At 36.4% G+C, this 21,708-nt stretch overlaps 1 protein-coding gene across 2 annotated transcripts in view; it reads right to left on the reverse strand.

Moving 5' to 3' along the window:
• Positions 1-21,708, reverse strand: part of dennd6aa (DENN/MADD domain containing 6Aa) — a 46,787-nt gene that overhangs the window by 4,024 nt on the left and 21,055 nt on the right. The window contains exons 9-19 of one of the 2 annotated variants that reach the window (XM_039770743.1): positions 20,692-20,747; positions 18,242-18,364; positions 16,739-16,834; positions 12,446-12,540; positions 10,867-10,932; positions 7,634-7,698; positions 5,939-6,028; positions 5,609-5,662; positions 1,764-1,873; positions 1,320-1,422; positions 931-1,005 (exon numbers count right to left, since the gene is read on the reverse strand). In XM_039770743.1, coding sequence (XP_039626677.1) covers positions 931-1,005; positions 1,320-1,422; positions 1,764-1,873; positions 5,609-5,662; positions 5,939-6,028; positions 7,634-7,698; positions 10,867-10,932; positions 12,446-12,540; positions 16,739-16,834; positions 18,242-18,364; positions 20,692-20,747 — 933 coding nt within the window. Of the gene's footprint in view, positions 1-930; positions 1,006-1,319; positions 1,423-1,763; positions 1,874-2,866; positions 5,094-5,608; positions 5,663-5,938; positions 6,029-7,633; positions 7,699-10,866; positions 10,933-12,445; positions 12,541-16,738; positions 16,835-18,241; positions 18,365-20,691; positions 20,748-21,708 lie in introns of those variants that run through there. The other variant, XM_039770744.1, reaches the window with a different exon arrangement.

Below are 21,708 nucleotides of genomic sequence, written 5' to 3' on the forward strand. Positions count from 1 at the left end.
ATGGCCTGTATTTGATATAGCGCCTAACTAGAGTCCAAGAACCCCCCTAGGCGCTTTACAACACAACAGTCATTCACCCATACATTCATACGCTGGTGATGATAAGCTACTTTGTAGCCACAGCTGCCCTGGGGCACACTGACAGAAGTGAGGCTGCCGAACACTGGCACCACCAATCCTTCCGACCACCACCAGCAGGCAAGGTAGGTTAAGTGTCTTGCCCAAGGACACAACAGCTGCATTCTCATGCCGGGAGCCAGGATCGAACCTGCGACCCTCCGATCGCTGGACAACCCGCTCTACCGACTGAGCTACTGCTGTAATGTGTGTAATATAATACTTGTACACAAAATTAAATTTACGTAAAGCAAAAACATTCTCAAATATGTATGTATGACCATTTGAACGTCAAACAGAAATTGCAGTTACCTCGAAAACCAGGCCTTGTTTTGAAAAAATGCTTAGAATGTGGTGCTTTACCATAATATGATGTCAAATTTTCAGATTTGTAATATTTTGAGGGAAACGTTTCAGATAAAAATTACCACTTCCAGTTAGCTGAAATAACTCAAAAGTTGATAGAAATCTATGTTTTGTGCCGAATACTTGTATGCAAAATTGGGTTGTCCTAAGTGAAAGCGTACTCGTTATGTTTACATACATATACAGTACACACACACACAGACATAATTCCAAAAATAGTATGTTCGGACTCAGGGATGTCTAAAAAGTCGAGATTATCAAAATCTTGAAATCTAATTTTTGGACGATTCCAATACTTTCCCTATACTTTGTATATGAGAATGTTTAAAAAAAAAAATCAAGCAAATTCAGCGCCTCAAATTTAAGATGGAAAAAATTCTTAAGTCAATTTAATTAGCCAAGAAGACAAAATATTTCATCAATGGAAGAAACCGAAAAGTCACATACCAGTTTGTCTTTCAACTTCAGTACAAGGTCCACAGTTTCCACTTCAGTGTGATTTTGAATCCGTAGTTGCAAATCCTGCAAAATTACACTGTTTATAAAATTTAAGCTTGGAACAGAACTGTTATACATAACATGTGGCATTGGAAAAACTCCAACTTTAACTGATAATATTGGTATGAGTATTATTCTAACACAACGTTTATTATCAACAGAATGCATCTCCCGTTTTTCTAAATTGTACTGCACCCTGTCAAAGTTAAATTGCTTACAATTTAAATGTTTACATTTCAGTTCAAAGGTAATTACTAACTAGCATAGAAATAAACTTTGTTATATTCATAAATTTGAACTGGTGTACAATGTATCCAAGTTCGGAATGCAAAATTTACCTCATCACAAAGGGCTTCTAAGTGCAAGGCTTCCAATTTCTGAGTCATTTCCTTTCTTCGTCTTCGAAACCAGCCATCAAAATTTGGAGACTTAAGAAAGTACCTTTCAGAGAAAATAAATTACAACTGATCAAGGATTTTCCTTTAAGTAAACTGTATTTCTCATCATTTTTCAGGACTTTACTAAATACATTTGCAATTATCCTATTAAACATTAAAATGCAGTGAAAAAGCTAAAATCTTTAGGAAACAAAGTTTTATGCACAACTCACTTTATTAAATCAACATAAAACAACACTGTTACATTAATTACATGGAGGTTTTTAGTAACGTATTTAAATAAAATACTCCTCTCTGAAGGGAAATGTTGGCTTAAGAGGAATAATTCCAGTAAGCTATCAAAAACAAATTCAGAACATTATAATCTAATTCAGCCCTACATACCTGTAAAGTCCAATCCAGTCACCTTTTAGTCGAGAGGTTAACTGTGGACCTGTCTTTTCAAGGGTTTTCATGAATTCCTCTTGACTGAATGGTTTTAATTGAGGAGGATTCTTTATATATTAAACAAAAAAAAAAAAAAAAAGAAAAATAGGAAAGTGAATTTTAACTGAAAGACTACTGGATGTCACTTCAATACTTGTATCATTTGCAGTCATTTCAATTAAGCCAACCTCCCAGGTTATCATCCAATGTTGATCTACTGTAGGTCTATTAAAATCAGATAAAAGGAATAAATACATGGAGCCATGTTATCACAAACAGGAAATTCTAACACAAAATCATGGGACCATGTCTGGGAAAGATCAGAGGTCATGCATACGACATGAATCAAAAAACTCATTGATCGTAACAGTAAAATATTTAGTACATTCAGCTGTCCATTTGAAAAAAAAAGACAATAATATAGTGCCCCAGTATATAAAAATGGAGACTGTCAGGAACTCTGTGTCCCAGCCACTAATAGTACCCAGTGGAATATACTGTAGCGAAGAAAAACAAAAAATGGTTCAAAAAATGACTGTGTTTGACAATTGACACACGGTTTTGTTTTTTTATGTTTCCAAATGTATCCAACATACAATAATGGCCAGTTGTACTTTTAAGGCTTGTAGATGATTGGCCTGCTATGTTCTTCCCTGGATGCTCCATATTATGGGTCCAGCTTGTTGAATGATTGCGGTTCATGGTTTATAATTACTTTGGCATTGCCTTCTTTATAAGTTAACTGCATTTTCAGTAGTTCTCACTTAATACCGTGATTGATTTTATGTCCTGTCCTTCACAATTGTTTTTCACTGCCTCCTCAGTCTGACTTTTTATGTTCTAGACCCGGGGAATCACTTTATTTAGCATAAAAATCAATTCAATTGACCACAGGTGAACTCCAAACAAGGTGCAGAAACGTCTCAGTGATGATCGATAGAATGGTATGCACCTGATCCAGATTTCAAGTCCTACAGGCAAGGGTTTGATTACATTTGTTACTTATTTTTAGTATGTTTGCAAACAATTGTAAAAAAAAGTTTCACTTTGTCATTCTGGGGTATTGAGTGTTATTTGATGAGGGTAAAATTAATTTAAATGATTTCAACACAAGGCTGCAAAACAGCAAAAATGTGAAAAATGGCAAGGAGTCTGAACACTTCCTGAATCCTCTGTAAATAACAGGGGGTCTATACAGTGCTTACTGGGCTGTGGATGGGAAAGATGGGAGAGTAGTACATTGGGACTGAAAAGTGACTCTGGGTAGGATCCTAATCAACTCATCCAGTTTCTGAAACCCCTGCCTGCCTAGCATCGTCTATTCTGTTTTTCTTCTTATATCAATAAGTTGTTTTCCTTTGTTTACTAAGGCGATCAGGTCAAATCCCACTATTCGAATATAAATTTGAGTGTATATGAAAAAGTACAGACAGGCACATTACCTTAAACACAACCCTTCACAATGCATTTTGGGATAGATTTTTCTAGCCCACTGCTCTGTTCTTAGATCTATAGATGTGCTAAGAATAGATTTTTAAATATTTCTCCACCTTAAAAAGTGTATTTCTGTGCTGGATTTCATTCTGGTTCACTCAATCGAAGATCTTTGACTCACTGCTTTATGCTGGAACTGTTAAATATCCTTCACAGCAAGCAAAAGCTGGATTTCTTTCTTAGTAAAGATAAAGGAAAATAAGTACCATCTTTTTCATTTCTTTGCATTATAACATATTCAAAGTAACAATTTAAAAAGTTTTTAAATGTCAACAACTCTCATTTTAGTTATCCGAGTTGACATGCAAGTTTACAGGCTGTCTGCACCTTAGGTGACTGCTGGCTTGACAAGCAATTCCTAAACCAAAGTAGAATTAAACAAAACTCCTCTAAATGTCTTTGTTGTAAATGTAAAGAAGGAAAACGTAGAAAAAAACAGAAGCTGGGTTTTGTTTAGTCCCATAAGGTATTCTATGACTGTCTTTTCCTGCTTGCAGCAACTCAAGTGGTGTCCCATCCTGCTAAGTACCAAGTCAGCTCTCACACTTCCCACCTCCTTCATTCACAGATTGGCTGTGAAGAGGAAAAAGTGATTAATTTCTGCTTTTAACATGTTTGAGCAATGGCAAGTCATTTTATCTGGGTTTCTATGTGCATTACATGTACAAAGAGGCAGTGGGAACTGTGCCTCATTCGTCATGCTCTTTGAAAATGGCACTTAGTGGGTGCAGAGGATCCTGTTTTTATAAATGGCTCAAGTGTCACAATTGTCTGAATTGTACAGTTTTCACTTGCTGCTTTTAAGCAACTGTGCAGGAATCACAAGCTCTTCATGCTTTTCAGACATGCCATGAAAAAAAAAAAAAAAAAAAAAAAATGTAATCACGCATACAAACAGTTTATGTAGCATCCAGAATACTTAAGCTACATTTGAATATGTACATATTTTTAATATGAGTATTCTAATCTTAATGTGTGGTTAATCTAAAAGCCTTCAAGTTTATTTTTCATCATCACCGCACAGATGTAGTAACCATCCAAGTGTCATACTTGCTAACTGTAAAAGCCCGTGTTCAAGAAAAAGCAAATAGAACTGGTTCACAGCTTTCTCACTTCAAATGACATGGTGTGAAAATTCTCCCACAGAGGAGCTATTAGATCAACATCACTGACAAAGATGGAGATGAAACGAGCTGCTTTCATTATCGGATTAAAGAGGTCTTAAGCTTGGACTTGAATCTGTTTATGTGTACATTCTATATAGCACTTCAAATTTTCCCAGTCGGCCTTTTATCCCAAGTTTACAAGGTACTAGCTTGTACTGATGGTGAATGCAGTGATAAACTCACTGTTAATTTCCAGTTTTATTATTGGGTAGTAAATACTCAGACTCTGGAAAGATTCCAGCCAGCATGGTCTGCCGTTCTTCAAACACTGTAGGGTACACTAAGAATCTGCCACCAGTGCAAATGATCTCTTAATTTAGAAATGTTTGTGAACATCACTCTATTATTAAACCAGCATCCCATCTCACCAAATATTCAGTACTGAATAGATGACACATGAGCAGCATCAATACAATCAACTGAAAAATGTACACTAGGCACAACCTTTTCACTTTTGTTTATTAAAAATATATCTGAGTTGGATCCAACATCAAAGATGCGTCTCTCAAGCACCAATGTCACTTCCAATGGTGGGGTCTCCTCATGTTTTGACCTGGACTCTTATCTTCAAATGTGCCAGAGGTGTTTGGTTAGCAGGCAAGCATCCTCATACTTACAGCATTCTACACTGTAATACCAGATACAACATCATTGCACTGTGAGCAAATTAACTTTACAAATTTCGTTACAGTACCTGCTCATGATCTGTTCTTGATAAAACAGAAATAAAATGCACACCTATAATTTAACAACATGGGTGTTGTGTAGTGTTTACTAAAAAAATAAATAAAACAGTGGGGAATTATTTGTTTTTCATGTCTGACAGTCATTTTTTAACATCATCCCAAAGAAACACACCTAACACTAAATACTGATGTTACTCCGTAGCACCGACCTCATAAGGCAACTCTGTCTCCCTTTTCTTTCTGCATCTTTTTTTTGATGTAATGAAATACCCATTTACAAGCACAGCATGGAGTACATATTTATAATATAATACAGGTTAAACAAAACATTCAATGGCCAAGCAAATATTATATAATAAAAGAGAAAGTAAAATGAACTGTAGACTCAGGTTGTAATACTGAATGATTTCATGGACTTAAAATGTGGCTTAATCTCCACTGTCTATAATCTTCTTACCTTCCAAGGGGAGATACTTTTCTGAAGAGGCATCAAACTGGCTACATACCTTTCCTGAAACAAATCATAAATGATATATAAGCTTAAGAAAGAGCTCTAATACTCTAGTACAAATTCTAGCAATTACAAGAACAGTCAGCTTTCTAGTGAACCATTAATGGCATACAATTTGTACAACTGTTGTTTACAGCACCATAATCTATTTCCATATTAACAGCAGTTTACAAGAATGACATAAAGATGAACACCTTTGTTTAAATTTAAAGTATAAAGAAAATGATCTGGAATAAATTACCTTAAGAGATCCAGCCAAGAGTTAAGTGTACTCACCAGAGGAATTATAAAGCTTTGAGTGAGCTCTAAGAAGTACCGTCGAAGGATGGCATTCTGTGCTGCAGAGGGCCGCTTCTGTTGTAAACCCTTAAAAAATGAATTGGAATTTAAATGTACACTTTGGTCTGACATTTCTAATGTAAAAACCCTTTTCACAGTGTCCCTCCATCCTAGATTGCAACGGTCTGAAATCTTGTACATGGTCTACGACGTGAATTTGAAGTAATTTGTGTGAACATCCTGTTAATTTTCATAAAACAAGATGGTGTGCTGATGTACAGTCTGGTCCTGTCATCTCTCAAAACGTTTCACTACGGTTCCAAATATCCTATTGCTCTGCGAAAGTACAGCAAGGATGTTTCGTTTTTTTTCTTATTCAACTCTCACACTTTAGACTAAGAGGAGCACCACATTAAAGTGAACTAACAAGTAGAACATGAACATTGTCACTGTCTTCACTGTAGTCAGTACAACAAACATGAAACATCGAACACACATCTTTGTGAACATCTCCTCAGATTGCACAGCCCAAAACACACGCTTTTCTTCTTTCCTTGCAGCTGCCACTGTTCTTCATTGATTTTCACTGTACTGGTTGTTAACTCTCACTGACATAAGCCCACTTCTACGACTTTCTATTAACTCTTTGAGGGCTGAATATTTTTTACAAAAAACAGTTTCTGAAAAGCAATGGTTTTACACAGAAATCTATGTAAAATGTCTGTTGCTGCATGCTGTGGCTGCCAGTTTGTCAAGAATGTGCGGCAGGCTTGCTGCCAGGCTGTCTTCACGTGGCTGGGAAAGCAGCAGCGGTCACGGTCGCAGTGCATTACAATCTGGTTTCTATCTCTTATCATTGTTAAGTGGCAGTCCTCCCTGGTGAACATTGTCAGTACAACGATTAGCTGGGGACCAATCAGCTGAAGCTGGAACCTCATATTGGTTTTCGATCATCTGTATCAAAATCGAAGTCCGACAAGTCATAGTCCAGTTCAGAGATAATAGGCAAAATGTCGTCAATGGAGTATTTTGCTTTACGCATTCGCTTTGATCTCTCGCCAGACGTCAGTCCCATTTTTGCTGTTGTTTGCGCCTTGCTACTCATGTCAGTGCAGGAAATCGCGATCAAATCAATGAATCTAACATTCCTTCAGTCAACGAGAGTCCAACTAAGACATAACACTTGGTTGTCACCGTTTACAGTTGATTACCATCGTCAACTCCTCCTTTTGACAAAAGTCGACATCAGCCCTGAAAGAGTTAAGATAAGGATGTCCCAGACCAGTTTGACTTTACCGTAACTAGTTGCAGTTATTTGTTGGGACTGTTAAGAGCACAATGTCCAGATTTACAGGGTGCCACATCATACAACTGATAGTAACAGGTGCATGATGCAACTGTTTGAATGCGCGATTATGTAAATGAAGGCTATGACTGAAGAGAAAATCTAGTGTGACGCTAGCTTTGGCACAAAATGTAATATCATAATAGTGAACATCACAATACAAACTTTAGAGGAAAAAATGTCTTCATAAAAGCAGATGCTAAATCCTAATCCTGGCTAAAGAAATTCAAAAGTTCTTTGAGCTAGCCATATAGTCTTAACACACACCAAAACCTAAATATTAAAGAACATTACCAGATTAAGGCAAGAATAATTTTCCTAAAACAAAATACAAAAGCAAATCCTACCTTCTGTAATTGTTTAATAATCTCTTCATCTTTATTTAGGAATGGCTTATAGGCAGAATATACACCTAGAAATATACAACAAAAAGCAGAACACAGTTATAGACATTCAAATTTCAAATGAATTCCTATCACTACAAATACCCCTCCCTATTGAGGATGTGGACAATCTATGGGCCATGGGATTCTGGTAAATATATTCTGGTCCTCATCAGGTATTAACAAGATGTGCTACAGTTGGCTGGCGTAAGTGCAATAAGCTGTCATACATAGTCATCCAAAAACAGTTAAGTAAACCCCAAGCACTTTCACAATACAAAGAGGGACAGCCCGCAGCACTTAAGTGTGTACGTTTTAGCTGCTTGCTTGCCTTACGTTTGCGTTTTTAAAGAATGTGCGTTTACACATGACATTTTATCTTCTGGATGGCAGTGACGCCTTTGGGTGGGACTCCAGGTCTTTGCACTCATCGGGACAGTTTTCTAGCAGCAGATAGAGCAAAATGGTTTATTCCTGTACTACAACCTCTGTGTCTTGCGAGACAAGGAGTAAGGTTCAGGCACTGCCAGCAGCATCCCAGCCATACCTTCAGGTAATGTGTGTGTCCTCCAGACGCTTCATCACCAAGAGCAGGGTAGTTAACAGCTTTCCAAGCGATCTCAAAATTCATTTTTAGCACAGAGCTATTAATTCATTTTCTTACATTTTTCAAATTTTAGAATGATCGGAGTCAAATGCAAAAATCAAATTTTGTTTTTTTTTTTCCCTAGTTTTAAGGATTGAGTTCAGAAAGAAATGAGGATTTGGACACCTATGCCGCTCAGGCTGCCATCCTTCATTGTGAATTTGAATCTCACTTTCAGGACTTTGGGCACCACAAGACAGATTTTGCAATTTCTTCATCTTCTTTTACTGTTAAAGTGGACAATGTGCCATATTTCTTGCAGCTGAAAGTAATTGAACTCCAATTGCAAACTTAAAAAATAAATTTACCAAAGTTTTTTTTTTTTGCTTGATCTCTACAGATTGTACACAACTCAAGATTGGTTTCCAAGGCTTTGTAAGCATGCTGTGTACATGGCATCATTATCTGGTATCACATAAAGTTGCAAGCAGGTCTTAGTCACAAATGAAAACTACTAGAAGAAAGTTTAGCAGCTAACTAACAGATACAAATGCATAAAATGAATTAATTGTTGCAACAAGCAGAATTTCAGTTGATGATAACAGTTTGTGCAGAAGCAAGCAGTTTCATGTTCATCAACGACAACAACATTTCTTTATATAGCACATTTTCATACAAATTTTCATGACTACAACAGTATAAGAGCAAAATCACTGCGTTTTAAAATTGCTCCCTTATGGGTGTTCAAGCATTGCTTTTATTTAAAATCGTTTATAATGAAAACATTTCTTGGACCAACAACTTTTAAAGTTAACATGTCATTAACATGTGCTAATTTACCTGGGCTGATAGTCACACCTAGACTTTATAAATAGACCGCGGTATGAATAATGATAGGAAAACTATCACCTAATAAAATCTACTTTGATAAAAGGACACTGAATTTAGTGGAATACATTAAAATATTATTAAAAAAACCTCAAGCTTAAAGCATCACAATATCAGTTTCTTATGTATTAAGACATGTAAATATTTTAATTTTTTGATTTCTTTTGAAATTTCCATTGCTGATTTCTCCAAATATAAACATCACCAGTTCCACTTAAACACTTTTTAACAGCTGCACCATGTCAGAACTATGCTAATATCACCTTCACCGTCGATCTATCCTGCAATGTTCTGTGTTAGCACACATGTCTGACTTACTCCAACACAATTATTTAGCTGTGGATTTAAATTTACACCTGCAAGTGCATTTTGTATGTCTGTATGCATTTTCTAGTGTATCTCACACCATTGAATTAAAACATTAAAACCCTGTGATTATCAGAGGCGACTGTGTGCAGAGGGTACAGGCCTATACATACCTGGGAGTGCAGCTGGATGATAAATTGGACTGGACTACCAGTACTGATGATCTGTGTAAGAGAGGTCAGAGCCGACTATACTTCCTTAGAAGGCTGGCGTCCTTTAACATCTGCAATAAGATGCCACAAATGTTCTACCAGACAGTTGTGGCGAGCGCCCTCTTCTACGCAGTGGTGTACTGGGGAGGCAGCATAAAGAAGTGGGACACCTCATGCCTGGACAAACTGGTGAGGAAGGCAGGCTCCATTGTAGGCACGGAGCTGGACAGTTTGACATCTGGGGCAGAGCGACGGGCGCTGAGCAGGCAACTGTCAATCATGGAGAATCCACTGCATCCACTGAACAGGATCATCTCCAGACAGAGGAGCAGCTTCAGCGACAGACTGCTGTCACCATCCTGCTACACTGACAGACTGAGGAGACCCCACACTATGCGACTCTTCAATTCCACCCAGCTGGGTAAACGTTAACATTATACAAAGTTATTGTCTGTTATACCTTCATTGTTATCACTCTTTAATTTAATATTGTTCTTTATCAGTGTGCTGCTGCTGGAGTATGTGAATTTCCCCTTGGGATTAATAAAGTATCTATCTATCTATCATGAATGTTGTCAAAACAAAACAATGCAATTCCAAATACACAGATATGACTTATTCATTTGTCATATGTCCCTGTGTCACTTTATTCACAGGCCCAGTTACAGGTGTGATGCCACATTGAAAAGACAGATTGCAATTCAGATTGTGGATCATGATATGATTTTTTGGAAAGATCGCCCACCCCTAATTTGACTAATCAAGTTTTCAAATTTACGTAAGATTCATTAACCCTTTGGCGAACTACTTGGAAAGGGGTGGCGAGCTACCGGTAGCTTGCAAGCAACGTGTTGGAGACCCCTGCTCTAGTGTGTACATATATCAGTAGTATTCTGTATATTCCCCTCTTCCCATATCATGAAGAGTGTATTATCCACTCCATGAGAAGACAGATTGAAAGACTGAATTACTGCTAGTGTATATGCAACCATTACTTAAATACTAGGAATAACTGCTTTTAGATAGGCATGCTTTGCAAAACAAGTCCAAAAATTAGCAAATTCTACAAATAAGCCATTTAAATGAACATATACATTAAAATTCATCATCACGGCATTCTGAATTTCACATTTAATGTCAACAGATATTAGCTAGTATGAAACCCACATTATAAATTGCACTTGGCAGAAAAGAAGCAAGCTTACCAGGCTTAGAATCTAAAGTCTTCAGATTCTTCAGCTTCTTCACTTTTACTTGTTTAGGAATATCCCCTGTAGATGGTACACCATGAAAGTTAAAAAAAAGACCTTAACATTCTATTACAATATATACACACAAATACAAATGACCGTATACAGCTATAAAGATAATCTGAATAAAACTCAACCATAACTCTAGATAAATTTATTATGAGTACATGAATGAATGATTACAATAAAATCAATTTAAAAAAAAAATCTAAACAGCAATATCAAACCAATAATTCATGAATAAAGTCACACAGGAGTTCGGTCCATTAATGCAATATTAGGCCACTGTAAACTTTCAGCAATACAATAAAGTATTTCATACATACTGCAACACATAATGCATACATCAAAATATGTTGAGAATTGGACATATGCTCTATGAGCGTGCACCTAATGCCATGAAATGAATCAAATGTAATTGCTTCTCAGAAGAAAGCATGAAGTTCAGCATTATAGTCACTGTAGCTTCATTAGGTAAATCTGGCCCCACACAGGAACAAATTAGAAATTACTAATATATCTGTCTTTTTTTTTTCTTCATTCACAAATTGGTTATGACAACTATGAGGAAAGAAATGTCCAAATTCTGCTTTTTCCCTTTCATTGACTCAGGCGCCGCTGCAAGTGGCAGCCTTTCCAGCAGCTCCGTGTATGACTTTATCTTTCTATCTTTTTCTCTATTCCACTGATCACTCCTACCACTTTCTTTTATGTGGACTCGTTCCCTGTTCCCCCTTGGGATTAATAAAGTATCTGTCTATCTATCTTAAGATTTACAAACCTGACAATCTTGGCCACCTTACTTTTTCCCGTGTGCAACTACCCCATAATCTAATGAGAGTAATTTTATCAGTTTATATACAAGTATCTTAAAAAACACACAAAGTATCTTTTCCAGCCTTTGGATAGCTTTTAGTTTTAACACATGCAATTGATATTCCTTACAATAAAACAGCTTCACACTACTCATTGCATAGGATCCTCCTGCATCATCATTAAACATTAAAGCTGGCAGAACAGCTTCAAACGCTCAGTGCTTTCTCATTTAACAGCTGCTTATATCTCCATGTCAGGCCACCAGAATGCAACCAGCTATGCTAATATCATGTATACAGCTCAAACAATTTATTTTAATCCTAAAAAAATATGATAAACTTGCATTTTTCCAAAAAAAAAAAAAAAAAGCAACCTAATATCAGGCATACAAGTTCTACCTCATTCATGTCAGTGTACCAAAAATGCTACAACAGTCAATCCCTCATGACCACCATGAAATGAATAAATGGATTATAAATTGAATAGTTGGAGGTACTGATAAAATTATAAAGTATCAGTCAAAGCAGGTTTCACTTACACAAAATTTCATAATTATTAGCACCCATTATATTGAAAATTTTAAACAACTACTGCACATTTTATATTTGAGATTTGTTACCAAGGTTTTAATGGGATGTTTATGATTGGAATATCTGAAAAGATAACCTCAAAAATACTAACTGCATTAGGATTTGCCATTTGGCAAGTTTTAGATCACCTGCTTGCTTCATATCTCCAATTCGAATGATATGAGGCCAGTGCTGAAGAGTTTTTGCAAAGAATGGGTTGGTAACTCCAAGAATTACAGATGGCCTAAAATGGCAAAAAAAAAAACACATTAAAATTGTCTAGATCCTTGATATTTACAGGTCTAAAGTTATGTACTGCCCTGTTTTATTCAAGCCAAACAGCTCTAAATCTTTTTAGTCTGGACATAGAAAGTAAAACATATTTGGTGAAGGATTTCACTGTTGTCTTGCAGCTGAAATTTAGAGACCTAGCCATGTTTGTCACTTGTTTCTGACAAGAATATTTCAGCACTTACTAGAGGTTATGGATTCTATCAACAATACCTGATTCTCTCTACAGGGAATTTATTGGTAATAATAAAAATCTGTTCTTCGTGTTATATTTACATATAGCCAATAGAGATGTTAGAGGTTCTCATTTACATTTTGCAGAAGAGAACGGTATATTGTAACACATGTCAAGAGAGACACAATCACCGTTTTCTCCACTCTATGTAGGGGTTTAAGATACATTCGAGTTTTTAATCCATAACCTCTGCTTACTTTTCTTTTCCTCATGGGGATGAATAATTCACATTTTTCATTATTCCTCTTTTAATATCTTGTTGAAACATGAAGTTAAAACAAGTTCCACAAGACTGAATCTACGTTCACAGGAGGAGAGTCTGAGAGGAAGGCTTAACAGGAACATGTTTGAGAGAGGAAGCATCAGGTAAGAGAGGTTGAGGCACAAGGATACCGAGGAAGAGCAGAGGAAGAACACTGAAGGAAAGAGAGGTTGGGACACTCAACGAGCAGAGTTGTAGGAGAAACGCTACAGGTACAAGTAGGGCAAGAGAAGCTGAGAAACAAAGAGATACCAAGGAGACTGCTTTTTGTTATTACCTGTCTTTAACGGGTAAATATAGATAGCTAATATTAAATATCTAGAAAACCACTGAAGATTTGCTTTTTGTATAGCAGAGAATCCATTAACTTTACTTTAAACTATTAAGAGACAAGGCATTTCTGTATGTAAAATATTCTCTGAAACAACTTTATTATGATAGAACCCTCTCCTGTTTTGAGCATAAAATAATTACCGTAAAATCTCAGGCATAATGAAAGCAATTTTCACTCATTTTACTCCACTTAGAATTGGGGTGCACATTATACACAAGATATACTTTTAATTAGGTGTTTTCAATATGGATGCACAGTAGAAATGTAGGTACTTGATTTCATTATGCGTATAAAGCACATAGTACTGCATTACAGTCCTCCAGTCTCACTTCAGATGTCAGTGCTCATCGTTTGCTAACTGCTCACTCCACATGCACATTATACAGCGTTATAGTTGATAATTTCAACTTGGATTAACGGATTTGATAGTAGTAGATAGGTTGCCGTCATGTTTCTTAAGTAATAATTTTAACTCTTTAAGGGCTGATTTTTTCCCTCTTTTCTCCCAGGGCTGAATATTTTTCCAAAAACTAAAGTTTTCTGAAAAAGTACACATAGTAATAGTTTCTCACATAAATCAAGATAAAGCGTCTGTTGCTGTGTGCAGTGGCCAAGTGTCAGCCATCTCTGGCTACGGAGTTGGGGGGCAGTGAGCAGATTTCTGAAAAGCACACAAAGTAATCATTTCACACATAAACCATTATAAAATGTCGGTTACAGGATCTACTGCCACTCTCTCTGCATCTTCACCATCTATGGCAGCAGCGGCTATGTGGGGGTGGTAACGGAGGCAGCCTCAGTGCAACGCAATCTGGTTTGTACCTCTTGTCATTGTAAGTGGGGGTCCAAAAATCGGAGTCCAGTTCAGAATAATAAAATATATGCAAAATGTCATCCAGTAAATATTTTGCTTTGCGCATTCACTTCACTCTCTTTCCAGATGTTGATGCAATTTTTGCCGTCGTTTGCTCATCGTTACTCAAGCACATGCAAGGAAACGAGACTAACATTCGTCCAAGCAAACCACGTCTACCTTTAGCATAACGGCACGTTTTTTTCAACATTTACAGCTGCAATTTTTAATACATTTTGAAAATAATTTTAATAAAACCTTGAAAAGTTAAGGGCGCACATTATATATGAATTTCTTTTTTTACCTGAACATTTTGGGTTAAATAAGCATGCACATTATACGTAAGTGCACATTATAACCAAGATTTTACGGTATCTGTATTATTAATATACATGTATTTTTTGTTCAGCTTTATTCAGTGTTCCTTCAATTACGCCTTCTGTGTATCTTCTTATATAATACACTACCGTGGGTGTTCGTTTGTCTGTCCGGGATTTTAAAAATCATCTGTAGCTCGCAAACCGTTTGAACTATTGACCTGAAATTTGGTACACATCTACTATCCACTTTCAGGGTGATGATTTGACCTCCAAGCTTATTCCTCTTTTAATTTTTATTTTATTTTATTGTAGAATCAACTCTCAGTAGTAGGGCGTCCATGCGGCACATGCGTATGGGCGCCGTTCTTATCCCTCCCAAATTTGCCTTCTCTTCCTCTACCTCTTCATACAGGAGAAAGTAGGGTGAAATGACACCTTTTATTGGCTAACTAAGTGGATTACAAATGCAAGCTTTCGAGGCAGCGAAGGCTGTTTCATCAGGCAAGTATCAATCTATGGCTAACACGGTACAACACTCTACCTCTTCATATCTTAAATCATTCTTCAGGCAGATTGAAGACTTAAGTGCCAGCTTAAGTGTAAAATTAAAGAAAACGTACTAAGTAATTGACACACAAAAACTGACTTAATCAGTTTTAACGCAAAAAGATGCTGACGAAAGAAGAGACGAAGCGGGCCACTAGGGTGGAGGAAAGAAGAGCTGCTCAGTAAGGAACAAGCGCATGAACCTCTGAGCAAACGAATGGTAAACAGAGACAGAGAAAGAGGATGAACACTAGGAATGCTCAAGTCAAGTGTATTCGTGCAGTGCGCCGTTACCGGTGTTTTATGTTTTATGATTTTAATTAAGTCACAGTAATTCATTTTACAATACAGTAACCCCTCGCTATATCGCGCTTCGACTTTCGCAACTTCACTCTATCGCGAATTTTATATGGAAGCATAATTAAATATATAACGCAAATTTTTCGCGGGTTCTGCGGACAATGGGCCTTTTAATTTATGGTACATGCTTCCTCAGTTGGTTTGCCCAGTTGATTTCATACAAGGGACGCTATTGGCGGATGGCTGAGAAGCTAACCAATCTGAGCACGCAGTGTGCTGTGCGCTGAATGCGATGTTAACCAGTAAATCTCGTCTCGCTCATTCAGCATCAACGTGTTTCGCTGTGTAAAGAGTTCACTTTTGTGCTCTTTTGTGTTTATCTTTGTGCATAGTCAAGCCCTTCATTATGGCTTCAAAACGATCTGCCCCTGCTACTGCTTCAATGAGGCTATGATTCTTTTTATTTAAAAAGTAGGAAAGAAATACAAGATCTACGGCCGCAGTGTCCTTTTAACCAGGGTGCAAACTGAGTTGTAAGTGGATGTAATAAGGCAGTAGTCTGGATGGAATCTGCTTTAAGGATTTGGATTGAAGTCTGCCGGAAGACGAACAACGGCGGTGATATACAGTTGCCTGAAGAGGCTCCTTTAGAAGAGCTGTAACGCTCTCCTTTGTTGTGCAGTAAAACTAAACTCATCGTTATTGGACAACTCATCGTGTCATTGTTGGGGAGTAACTATAATTACTTTTCTACTTACAGTACTTAGTACATGTACATACGTTTAGTGTCACTGTACACACATTTACTGTATACAATTTTTCTTTCATTGTACGTATTTATTGCTGGTGGCCTGTCTATCGTAACGGCTGTAACATATGTGATATCGGAGACACTTGATATCTTTAAAATAATATTTAGGTTTTACTGTATATAAACAGTGTGTTTACATACATAATTTCAATTAATCTTACCTAATATCTAAGAGAATACAAAGGGTTTATGCTGTATAACTGTGCGGGGAATATTTATAAACAGTGTGGGAGAGTTAATAAGGGCTTAAAATATATAAAAATAACCATACAAACATATGGTTTCTACTTCGCGGATTTTCACCTATCGCGGGGGGTTCTGAAACACAACCCCCGTGATCGAGGAGGGATTACTGTACTGAAAAAAGAACAAAGCATGCAGGAAGAAAACAGCTGATAGGACTAAATATCCAAAAACAAACTAAGTCATCCACATTGTTTTGCTTTAACATAATTTTATATACAGTTGAAGGGCTGCAACAAGTACTTACGGAGCTTGAGTGCGTGTGGTGTACTCCTTGAACTCGCTGTCATGAATAGTGAAGTAAGGTCTAAAGTCACTGCTGTATTTAAGTGGAGAAATACAACTGGAAAACAATTATACATTTAAGTTATAAAAATATTGATAAAGAATATACTGTAAAATTTTAACATTTTCTAAAATAGAAGTTATATAAAGCTGCCACTCACAAAAAAAAACAAAGGTGTAACCTAACCAGATTAATAAATCTGTAAGTGAAGAGATTGAAAGACTTAACTGAAAATAAAGTAAAAAAAAAAAACACTAATAAAAATGCAACTGCACTGGCAAGATAAACTCATATTCTGCATATGTTTCTCATTATTACTTTCCACAACAGACCACTAAATAAATCTGCATTAATAAACTGCCAGGAGCCACATTTCTATCATTACAATTCTACCCTGTAATTATGAGCCTGACAGCCACTGTGCTATCTTTGAAAACGTTGAGAACACTGCATCTATTTTGGGCACAAGTGTTATTTTCCCTCAGACTCTGAACATACAGTAATTTCTTACAATAGAAAAAATAATAAATGAAGTGTTAAAATCAAGAATCCTGGGCATCATCCCAGAATTTCAACAATACAGTTTCACTCAAAAATTACCATTACCAGTAATCCCATCTGTCGACATTAAAAAGCTTAATATGGATTTCATAAAATTAGCTACATCGTGAGTACCATTTGCTTAGTTGTTCAAAATATGAACTTAAAATGATCAGAAGTCTCCTAAAAATACTAAGAGGGGAAGTGTATATTATATAAGGCTTGACTGCAGTGAAAGTAGTATGCTTTATACATCAGCCAAATTTGGTAACAGAATCTAGAGTATCCAAAAAAGCAGTAAAACAAGGAATGAAATTCTCTCTCCCAGCATTTAAAAAAAACGTGTAGCTGGGACATACCAATATTTCTCCATATTAGATTATTGAAAATTCTTTCATTGAAGGTTCCAATAGAACATTCAGAGAGCTGTCACCTTTCATATTTCACCTTCCTTCATGTTACTTAATAGGTACTTTCACGTTACAACACAAAGCCTTTCATTTTAAAATCAATTAGTTGCCAATAAACCTAGCATTTAAAATACTGTGCTAACAAGTTCCAGATCATATGCTCACCACTGACATGATAACAGTAAAGACAAAGCCAAGATATACTGAGCTCTCTTAGTAATCTTCACTCACATCGCTTACACTGTTTATTCTACCATGCATTTCTTGAATGAGTGAAACTGAACTAAGTGTTCAGCTACTTGAAATCTAAGAATCAATTATGTCAAATACACAATCATACCAATTAATCACAGAAATATTCCTAACACCATAATTAATTACAAAACAATGCTGCCTAAATCAGCATGATGACTCTTAGCACATCAGCAGAGTTAGCAGCTTTACAGCATTATAATTCTGGATTTGTGGCTAATCCTACCAGCTGCAGTCTACTGCTTTAATTGTAGGTTCTTACCTGACTAGCCCAAGAACCGTTTCTGATGATTCAGAAGGTGAAGGGGCCATAACAACAAGGGGCTCTCCTAGCAATACCAGCTCCCAAAGCATTTGGATATGAAAAAAAACTGGACAAAAGCACCTGAAGAATAAAAGCACACTTCAGAAAAATGGAACCTGTTCAATTACCAAGGGACAAAAACAAAATCTTATGAAGCTATGCTCTGCAATCAATTTTTTTTTTTTTTAACTATTTTCTATTTTTACAGTTTTGTTGCAATCCAGATTGGATTTACACTTCTTGCAGGAGTTCGAATGCTGTTTGAAAGATGCATAAAGAGGTTTGTGTACATGCATACAACAGCAGTCAAACACAAAAACATGCTAAAGTGTATATAAATATACCCTCTGAAAGAACCTGGACAGTCAGGTCACAAAATGCTATTTTGCTGAATGTACAAGTGGTTCACATTTGATATTAACATAAAACACAAGGACAGAATATTGCCTACTTTTTCTATTTCTGTGCACTTATCTATCATGCACTAGAAAAATATCTTGTGTTACAACCTCCCCATGTCAAAATTACTACTGTATAGAGATAAATTAAATTATAGTAGTATAAAAACTAAGCATTTGTATAAAAAGTCTTTGTTAGAGGCATTTTCATTGGCAGCTTTTTTTAAGGGATCTTGGTGACCTTAGACTCCTTTCTATCAAATGAAATACATGACTTACTGTATATATTGTAAATCAAAGAACTAACTTAACCAGACTAATTTATTACAGTTTAATGAAATGACCTTGACGTTGGTGCTGATGTGCTTTTGATTAATGCTTTCTATGTTTGATGAAATAACAGCCATTGTGTTTGGAGGCATTTTCTTCCACAGGAGCAGGCAAGATGTTTTTGCGGTTAATCAAGTAATTCACTGTTGAAGCAGTACAGTCACAATGTTACAAATGTAGCATTTGACTATGTCTGTGAAATTAAATGTTTTCATCTAAATCATTTTTTACAATGAATTCATTTTATAGGTGTTAATTACTCTTTAGCACTGGTCAAGGTTGCTTTCAGTTTGAAGTTTTAATTTTATTTCATGTTTCAGGTGTAGGCTTTCCAATATAATCCAAAATAACTATATTGTCATGATCCTGATAATTATCACTGTACTAATTGTGTGGTGTGCAAGAAAAGTGGTGTAATCTTTCAAACTAGTGTGTAGGCAGACTGTTTCTACACTTTGAACCCTTCTACATTAAAATCCAGTATATCTATTTCTAATAGATAACCAGTATCTACTTTTGACAGAAGCACAGTATCATATAACTCCTTATGTAAGAAGTGTGGTACAGTGGTTTAAGGCTTTGGACTTCAAACCCTGAGGCTGACGGTTAAAATCTCACTACTAACACTGTGTGACCATAAGTGAGTCACTTCACCTGCCTGTGCTCCAATTGAAAAACCAAAAAAAAAAAAAATTAAAAAACAAAAAATGTAACCAACTGTATCAAAAATGTTGCAGGTCACCAAATAAGTAAATGTGCGTGTATATCTCTCTATTATTAAAAAAAAATAAATAAATCTTGGAAGCCTTAGAAGGAGGCGATATGCGATTTTCTCTGAGCCACTTTAACGTCCCACCAGAGACACTTTAATGTCATGTGAGACAAGGCAGTCAGACAAGGACAAAAGCTGTACAGGCTTCTAAATAATCGACGGGCAGCGCGACAAGCAGAACACGCACCTCGGCAGCAGCATGCCAGCAGCTGATCCTACCGCATCTCCTTAGCGTGCATTCAGCCCCCCCATAACACGAGCGGCAGGGACGTGAAGTGGCTGACACGTAGTGTGTCCCGGGGTGAGTGAGCAAAGCAAGCAGGAGGCAAAGCCCCCTAGTTTTATTATATAAAATTACACTTTTATGGAACTGGCTAGAGAACTATAGGATAGGCCCAGATAGAAAAACTTTTAAAAAATGTTTTGTCCTCCATCTTGAAACAAAACGGAAGTCATAATTTCACAATTATGATGTACATAAAACAAACACCCAAACATCAGATCTCCGTCAGCATCTGCCAATTCTTTATTAATAAGGAATTTAACAAATTTCTGACAATTGTGGACATGGACCTTTACGTGTAAGCTGCCTTTCCCCTCATGCATGCTTTAGGGGGCAAGGATTGAGAGTAAGGATCAGTTGGGAAGTGTGTACTTGTGCCCCTAGATTATCTAAAAATGTAATTAAAAAGGTAGCACAGCATTTAAATGATTTTCCTGATTCATGCAAAATGGGCAGTGAATTTCAATTATGTGTGGTGAATTGCAAAGGTAAAGTAACATCAACCTATTAACATCTGAACTCCATGGGCTATGTTCACAAATCATCAACAGCTGTAACCATGTAGATGTATCTAGCTCATCACCAAGCAAAAAGCAGAAGAGTGATATTTTAACAAATCTGATACCTGAAAAGGTCTACTTCATGGACCGTTGGCAGGACAACAGACACCTGAGCATCATCCTGAAAGAAAAAAAAAAAGCATTTCAAATCAATGTAGAAAAAAAAAAAACATGAATTTGTTTTTTTTAATTTTGGTCAGCTTCAAATGCTGACACTGTACATAAATTAAAGACGCACCCACCCCTCACCGCTATTAAACATGGTTTTCCATCTAAACCTTCATCTATAGCCCAAGACAGTGGTTAACATTAAGTGTGACCAAGCCACAGTCTACACCAGTCTGCACAGTCGGCCCTGGAGAGCTGTAGTGGCTACAAGTTTTTGTTCCAACCCAATTTCTTAATGAGAAGTCAGTTATTGCTGTTGGGGCACTTATTGTTCAAGCAACATCTTTATGTTTTGTTTTAGTTGTCTCACTTGTCAAAATTTCCCTTCCTTAATTATTATTTTAGTGTAAAACCATTCAATTTTTTAATTTTTTATTAGCAACTGATGCAAATGAAAAAAAAAGCATTTCTCCATCTAACTTGTTTTCATTTACTTGTGTGTATATATTTATCATGATCCATCTACTTTAAAAAATAGTGAAGGACTAAGAATAAGTAATCTACTTCAAGTCACAAACCATTTGGATGATATGCTTGGAAAGGAAAAAATCTGATACGAGACTGAGCTGATATGTCAGAATGAAAATATTAATAAGCCATACGTTAAAAAGGATTGGTTCGTAATTAAGCAATCTGGTTGGAACTAAAACCTGCAGCATCTGTAACCCTTCATGACCGACTTTACAGACTCCTGGTCTAGACAAATGGAACACCACATTCAAAACAGTGAAATTTATACATGCCTTTCAATCACACCTCTCTATTTTTGTGCAAGATGAAATTAAAAATTCCACCCAGGAAAATAATAGGAATACAAGGAGGGTGAAAAAGCTAAAGGAAAAGGCATCATAGGCCAAAATGGTGGCCTATTCACCATCAGCATAATACAGTGATACTCTACTACTCCATTTTAA

This window comes from Polypterus senegalus, chromosome 12 (assembly GCF_016835505.1).
Source record: "Polypterus senegalus isolate Bchr_013 chromosome 12, ASM1683550v1, whole genome shotgun sequence".
Taxonomy (NCBI): Eukaryota; Metazoa; Chordata; class Cladistia; order Polypteriformes; family Polypteridae; genus Polypterus; species Polypterus senegalus.